Here is a 7,390-nt window from a genome sequence, read left to right on the forward strand (position 1 = left end):
TCTGCAAAACCTACCAGGAATAAATGAATATAGAAAGTGAATGGATATGAACTCAACACACAAAAACCAGTTGCATTCCTATATGCAAACAATAAAGTAGATTTTTTTTTTTAAATGTCATTTACAACTGCACCAAAAAGAATGAGATACCTGGGAGTAATCTTAGAGGAGGTGAGGGACCTGCACATTGAAAACTGTAAGGTGCTGTTAAAGGAAATTAAAGATGACACAAAAAAATGAATGGTACCCCATGTTCACAGATTGGAAGCATAAACATTGTTAAAATAAAATGGCTATATTATCTAAAGTGATTTATAGTTTCAGTTTATAGGATTACTGCCATCAAAATCCCAATGATTTTTTCCCAAGGACACAGAACAGAAAATTAAGAAGTTTCTTCAGAACCATACAAAAGTGAACAGCCAAATCAATCCTAAGAGAAAAGAAGAAAAATGCAGGTATCACTCTCTCTGACTTATACTACACAGCCAACAGTAATCAAAACCATATGGTAATAAAACAAAATAGAAACACAGACTGGTGGAACAGAACAGAAAGTGCACATAAGTTTTGATGAAGAGCCATGACCATACAATAGAGAATGGAAGAATAATGGTGTTGGGAAAGATGGACAGCCATGTGCAAAAAAGTGAAACTAGATCCTTAACTCCATATACTAAAATTAACCCAAATATATTAACAACCTGGTAATAAGACCTGAAACTAAAAAATACTAAAAGAAATCACAGGGAATACTTTATGGGACATCAGCCATGGAGTTGTTTTTGGGGGTTTAAAGATACGCAAAAACAATCATAAACAAGTAGGACTATATCAAACTAAAAGCTCTTGTTTCTCAAGAGAAAATGTCACAAAAACAAGGCAACCTACAAATGGGGAGAAAATATTTGCCAATTGTACATCTGACAAGGGGTTTATTTGCAGCATACATAAAATTCTCATACAACTAAACAACAATTAATCAAAACATGGACAAACTATCTAGACACTTTTCCAAAGTGGCCTACAGGCACATGAAAAAATGTTCAGTGCCGCTTGGTATAAGGGAAATATAAATCAAAGCCACATTGAGATATGACCTCACCAGTGAGAATGGCATATATCAAAATGAATGGAAACAACAAATGTTGGTAAGGATATGGAGAAAATGTAGTTATCCATGAATGAAACTGGGAGACAGTGGATGGAGATACCCTAAAAGATGAAAATGGAAGTACTATATGATCTAGCAGAATAGCACAGTATTTACTCAAACAGTATGAACATGCTATACGGAAATGTGCATACTTCTATGTTTATAGCAGTCCACAGATGGTCAGTCATCGAACCAACCTACGGGCCCAACAGTAACCTGGAAAAATTATGGAATACATTATTCCAAGGACTATCACTCAGCTATTAAAAACATGACAAAATAGTACCTTTTGGGGCAAAGTGGATGGCTCTGAGATTATGCTTAGTAAAATAAGTCAGAAAGTTAAAGACACATGCCATATGGTTTCACTTATTTGGGGAATATGAATAACCAAAGAATATATACTGGCAAAGAACAGCAAAAATAATCCTTAGGTTCTGTGAAAAATATACCAGTTACCAGAGGGAATAGAAGGAAGGAAGGATGAAGGGGAAAGGACCTTGGCAAGGATGTTGGTGGATGAATTAAGCATGTGTACATATGGAGGTGTGAAAACATACACCCAGAGTTATATAAATATGCAAAAGACTGACAAATCAATACATTTTTTAAAAAGCTGGGTATGAACATAGCATATGGCAACTCTCAAGAGCACAGTGGGTCTGTATGATGCAAGGACATACTGGGAAATCCAGTTGTAAACCCTGGTTCATTTAACTTAAGATCATTTTAGATCTAAAATATATATCTGGGCCTTTCCTGGTGATGTTCAATCATAGCACTACGATATGAGGCTAGCCACAGCTGCTTCAGCATGAGTTTGATCCCCAGCCAGGGAGCTGACCCTTGCTGCACAGCAGACCTCTCCTGTCTCACCCACTGCTCCCCTCAGCAGTGCACTTCATTAATCTGCCTGTTCTGCTCCCCACTGTCTCTGGTGAATCCTCTCACTGCTGCTATATCACTGACCTGTACCCCAGTTCTATATGCATAAATAAATATCTAAACAAAAGTTTATTCTTATTTTAAGTGCTTTGAAGAGTGTTACCTCATAATTGATCATTTCCCTTCATATCATTTCTCTTCATACCATTTATGAAGTCCATCATAGGCCCACTTGGAATAGCCTTTTGGGGCATTTATTTGTTAACTATTACCTAATTCTATTTTCTTAGAACCTCTGCCACAATTCAGCCCATAACAATTCTGCCAATATCAGGCCATATTTCCCTCTCCAACTATCACTTTGTTCACTTGTTAAACTATAGATTTTTCATTTGATACTACAGTATTCCCTTAAATAGCTGTGTAAATACAGAATGAGTAAAATCTATTATAATCTCAAATGTAAAATGCAATAAAACCAAGGTAGTTCGGCCCTCCCTGGTGGCGCAGCGGGTTAAAGCACAGCACTGAGAAGCTAAAGCTGCTTCCGCATGAGTTCGATTCCCGCCTGCCCCGGAGGTGACCATATGGCATGGCAGACCTCTCCTGACCTGCCTGCTGCTCCCCTCAGCAGTGTACTTCGTCGATCTGCCTGTTCTGTTCCCCACTCTGTCTCTGGTGAAGCCTCTCATCACCCCTGAGCCTCTGGCCTGTACCCCAGTTCTGTATGCACAAATAAATAAATCTTTAAAAAAAAAAAAAAACAAGGTAGTTTGAGTGGACAAAAACAAAACAAAACCAATAATAAACCCTGCAAAAATCCTCAACCTAGATTTTAATAATAAACTAATGGGAAGAAACAATAAAGAAACCTAAACTCATTTTGGAGCCAGTAATCTCTGTTATCTCTGAATGATTCTACCATTTAATTGTACTAGATAATTAATTGTACTAGATAATTCTCCATCTCCAACTGAATACTGAGTATCTGGTAGCTTAGCAAAGAAATCTCTTACTAATTAGAGAAACCTTCCATAAATTTGCATACCATAGAAACTATAGAAGCAATGCTACACACCCACCCACCCACCCACTTTCAGAAAGAAAGTGAAAGTCCCTCTGGCCTGTTGTGATTAAACCTAAACTCAAGGGTAGACCTGAGGAAGGACCCCCTATTAAAGTCTCTTGACAGTAGCAGCATTGGGATATCTCTGCTCTGGCACAGTACATGTCTAAAAAGAGTAAAGATGACTGCAGTTAAATGTGAATGTTTGACTAGAATTAAGAGAAACAAAGGCTATCAAATAGGCAACTGTACATTAGCTAAGAACTTTTAACACAAGTATCCATAGTCAACTCTGCACAGACTCCGAACAATTTGAGGATGAAGAGTTTTAAATTCATAGCCTATGCAACTGCAGGCAAATGCTAGATCAACTACTTCAGTGCCCCTAGGGTCACTGTGCTCTGTGGAGACGGGTACTTTGACACTCTTTACATGGTGGTGCAGGGTGATAATAAAGAGCAGAGTCACTTTTAATCAGTTTTGTATCTGCTGTTATTTCTCAGCAATGTACCCTCTCTGCACACCTGCATCCCAGGCAGTCTCTCTCTTGGTACGCAACTATTGTATTTTGACAGTGCTTATTTCCCTGGCATCACCTGACACAGAAGAACCCGCTAGTGACTCCTGCTGATGGGTCAGCAAGGAGCTGGCTTTGGTCAGGGCTGCATAGCCATGGAACAGCTACCATTGCTCAGTACCATGACGCAGGTGTCACCAGGGCAGGAGTAATGAGCATGAGCTGAGCAGAGGAGGGGAGGAGGACTAAGGTCCTGGGAATGAAGTAGATTATGGACAAGTCAAGCTTATCTGAGTGTCTTCTACGAACCCTGCCTTTTGACAAGTATTTGATTTCTGGATAAAACCTTGGCAACCAGAATCATTGTAGGTGAATGTGGAGGTAACCTGGAACCAGAGACTCTCAGATTCTCTTTTGCAAAACAATTAATCTGAAGCATTATGACTTTGCTATCGTGTGACCACTTTGGCAACACAGCTAAGTACACTGCAGACCTTGAGAGAAAAAGATGCCCACACTGTGTGGCCAAATGAATCTCTCAAAAGGACAAACTTCCTGGCTGGCATGGGGCTCGTCCATGACCACGTGACCCCTGCACTGTGCTGTGTGCCTCCTTCGCCCTGCATGGCCCATGCAACCGGAATAGTGCACATCCTAAGAATTTATTCTTCAATCAGAAAGGGCTAGAGTTGGATATCAGTTCCACAAAAGGCCTCAGGCCTGGTTCATTTGTAGATGGATTGACAGAGCATTGAGAAACATGAATTTATCCAGAGTTCAAAGACAGGTTCAGAGCATGGCAGGACACCAGGGTAGTCATCAAACAGATCGATCGTTCCACCCACTCTGGGAGCTCCATCATGGGCAGCACAGGCTGCTGCAAAAAGCTGTTACCCCACACTGCATTTGTACTTCCCCTGATTTCAATGTACAGACAAGTTGTACATGTTAGCAGGAGGAGGGAGATAAGCCATGTGTGGCAGCAGAATCCGAGACTCCTTAAAAGGGCCTTTAACATAATTTCTAGGTTTCACATGTCAAGAAAGTTTTCATTTTCCTTAACTCTTGGCCTCATGAGGGACAGAATATCACTATTGACTTTCCTGGGTGGTAACCAAGGATAGGCCAAACTCACTCTCTTGCCTGCACTGAAAATTAAATTTAGAGTAAACTCAAATAAAAGGTAACTAAGAAAATCTGTCTCCTCTTGTGACCATGGAATTCAGTGCATCACAAGTGGACAAAACTGGACACAGAAATCAAGGAAAGCTGGTCAGAGATGTGGCTTGTATAGTCTGAAACAATCAATAGTTGTCACATTTTATCTTTTACTTATACCTAACTATTATTTGTTTCTTATCCTTAAATAATTTACTTTCAAATGGCAATCTTGAGGTCTAGAACACATGACAGGTAACTCAAAATAGAATCACATGAAAAGTGATAATAATGATATAAATGTGAAACACTCCTTGATTAAAATATATACCACCATTGTTTTCTATGTGGCTAGTTACAGAAAGGGACTCTTACCTGGAGTCTTGAAGTTCCTCAGCTGAGATGGGGTATCATAAACTTCAAGGATCCAGTCACCAGCAGCTCGTTCTCCCCAGCAGTGAATAGTCATGAACTCCCAGTTTTTAAATCCTTCCATGGAATGATCAAAAAGCCTGAGAGAAAAATTAAAAAACAAACAAACAACAACAACAAAAAACAATTTATGTTATTTAAACCCCAGTGAGCACCTAGACCTCCCTGGTAGCACAGGGGCTAAAATCTCCATGCTATCATTCTGTCCCAGCCACTGCAGCATGAATTCGATCCTCAGCCAGGAAGCTAACCCACATGGCACAGCAGAGCTCCCTGCTGTGCCCTCCAGCACTGTATTTCAGTACATCTACTTGTTCTGCTCTCCACTCTGGTGAATCCTCTCACTCCCTGCACCTCTGGCCTACATCCCAGTTCTTGTATGCATAAATAAATAAATCTTCAAAACCAAAAAAACTCAGTGAGAGCCAAGTCAAAACCATGCCAATGATTTCATTTTTAAATATATATCAGCTTGTTCAGCTCAACATTAAGTTATTTTTCACCCCGGACATGTCCAAGAAGTAGCTCTACCATAGAGGATCCAGCATGGGGCTGATCATGCAAAAGTCTGGAAGAGAGAACCATTTGTGTATCAGGGGAACTATGCTAAGACTTGATCCACAAGACTAATGGTACCAAGTGCTGAAGATGTGGAACAAATAACACTCTCTAACACTGCTGATGGGGATGAAAATGGTAGTTTCCCTGAAGCAGCCTGACAGTTCTTCCCATATAACTCAACAATGCCCTTCCTAGATATTTACTCTAGAGAAGACACATGTCCCCACAAAAAACTACATGAAGGCTCAGTCAATAGTCAAAAACTGTTAACAATTCAACTGTCCATCGGCTGATGAGTAGGAAAACCACTTACCAGTGATAAAAGAATTGCGAATAAACACAAGACTGAATTCTATAAGCATTAAGTTAAGTAAGGCAGACACAAAAGACTACCTCGAAAAGGCAAAGTACATAGAAACAGATCCCTGGTTGCCATGGACTAGGAAAAGGCATGGCCAAAATTTGGGAGATGATGGAACTTTGTGAAAATAATGATATATAGTTACATGGATTTATCAAAACTATATTAAAAAGTGAATCATTTCATATGTAAATTATACCTCAGTCAAAAACACTTCCCTATTTCAGTAGCTGTACCTGGAATTCCAGTCTAGATTTTGCTCTTCCTTCCAGTAACCTTTAAAGTCTCTAATTCCTTACTGAAATAGTCAGTATAATTTGGTTCCTGTGTTTTCACTGTGTACATGTTGGTGCAGCCGTTAAGGAAAGCCATACAGGAGAGTCCTCAATTATCCCATTTCTGGGTAATTTTCCCCCAATACAAAAGCACTGATTTTAAGAGAGATATACCCCATGTGTTTATTGTAGCATTATTTACAAAAGTCAAGAGTGGGAGACAATGTAAGTACCATCAACAGATGAATGGACAAAGAAGTTGCAGTATATATACAAGATAGAGTTCTAGTTAAATAGAAACAAGGTGAAAGATTGCCATTTGTATTAACGTGAAGGCAACTAGAGGATATTATGCTTAACAAAATAGTTGGATGGAGAAAGATAAAACTTGGTACAATTTCAAGCATATGTAGGATACAAAACAACCAAACAATGGATCCAGAACTATATGAAGTAAGAATAAACTTTTAGGCCATAAGACAAATCAGTGCTCATCAGAAGGAAGGTGGAAGGTGGATACAAAACAACCAAACAATGGATCCAGAACTATATGAAATAAGAATAAACTTTTAGGCCATAAGACAAATCAGTGCTCATCAGAAGGAAGGTGGAAGGTGGATGGGTAAATTGTGTAAAAGAGGTCATCTGAAGAGGTAATGTGAAGGATAAAAGAGAAGGATAGGATTGGATTTTTAACTGATCATCTTAAAGTAGTTTACATGCATTTTGGTTTTTAAATGATGCATATCTGAAACTTAAGTTATAATGCAATGTTACTTCAATAAAAAAGTAAAGGAAATGGGCATCATTTATAAGAGGTATATACTTAGACTGACCTTAAAAAATAGCCAGATGAAAAAATGTTCAACATCACTCGTAATAAGGGAGATGTAAATTAAAACCACAATGAGATACCACCTCACCCCAGTGAGAATGGCACATCTTCAAACAACTAGCAACAACAAATGTTGGCGAGGAT

The 7,390-nt window shown here is 39.1% G+C and overlaps 1 protein-coding gene across 1 annotated transcript in view; it reads right to left on the reverse strand.

Annotated features, from left to right (window-relative positions):
* Window positions 1-7,390, reverse strand: part of PCSK5 (proprotein convertase subtilisin/kexin type 5) — a 272,056-nt gene that overhangs the window by 16,907 nt on the left and 247,759 nt on the right. Inside the window, exon 13 of the mRNA XM_004677562.2 lies at window positions 5,158-5,294. Within this exon, the coding sequence (XP_004677619.1) occupies window positions 5,158-5,294 (137 nt within the window). The remainder of the gene's footprint in view (window positions 1-5,157; window positions 5,295-7,390) is intronic.

The sequence above is a fragment of the Condylura cristata genome, unplaced genomic scaffold (assembly GCF_000260355.1).
Source record: "Condylura cristata isolate star-nosed mole 26May11 unplaced genomic scaffold, ConCri1.0 scaffold00006, whole genome shotgun sequence".
In the NCBI taxonomy this organism is placed as follows: Eukaryota; Metazoa; Chordata; class Mammalia; order Eulipotyphla; family Talpidae; genus Condylura; species Condylura cristata.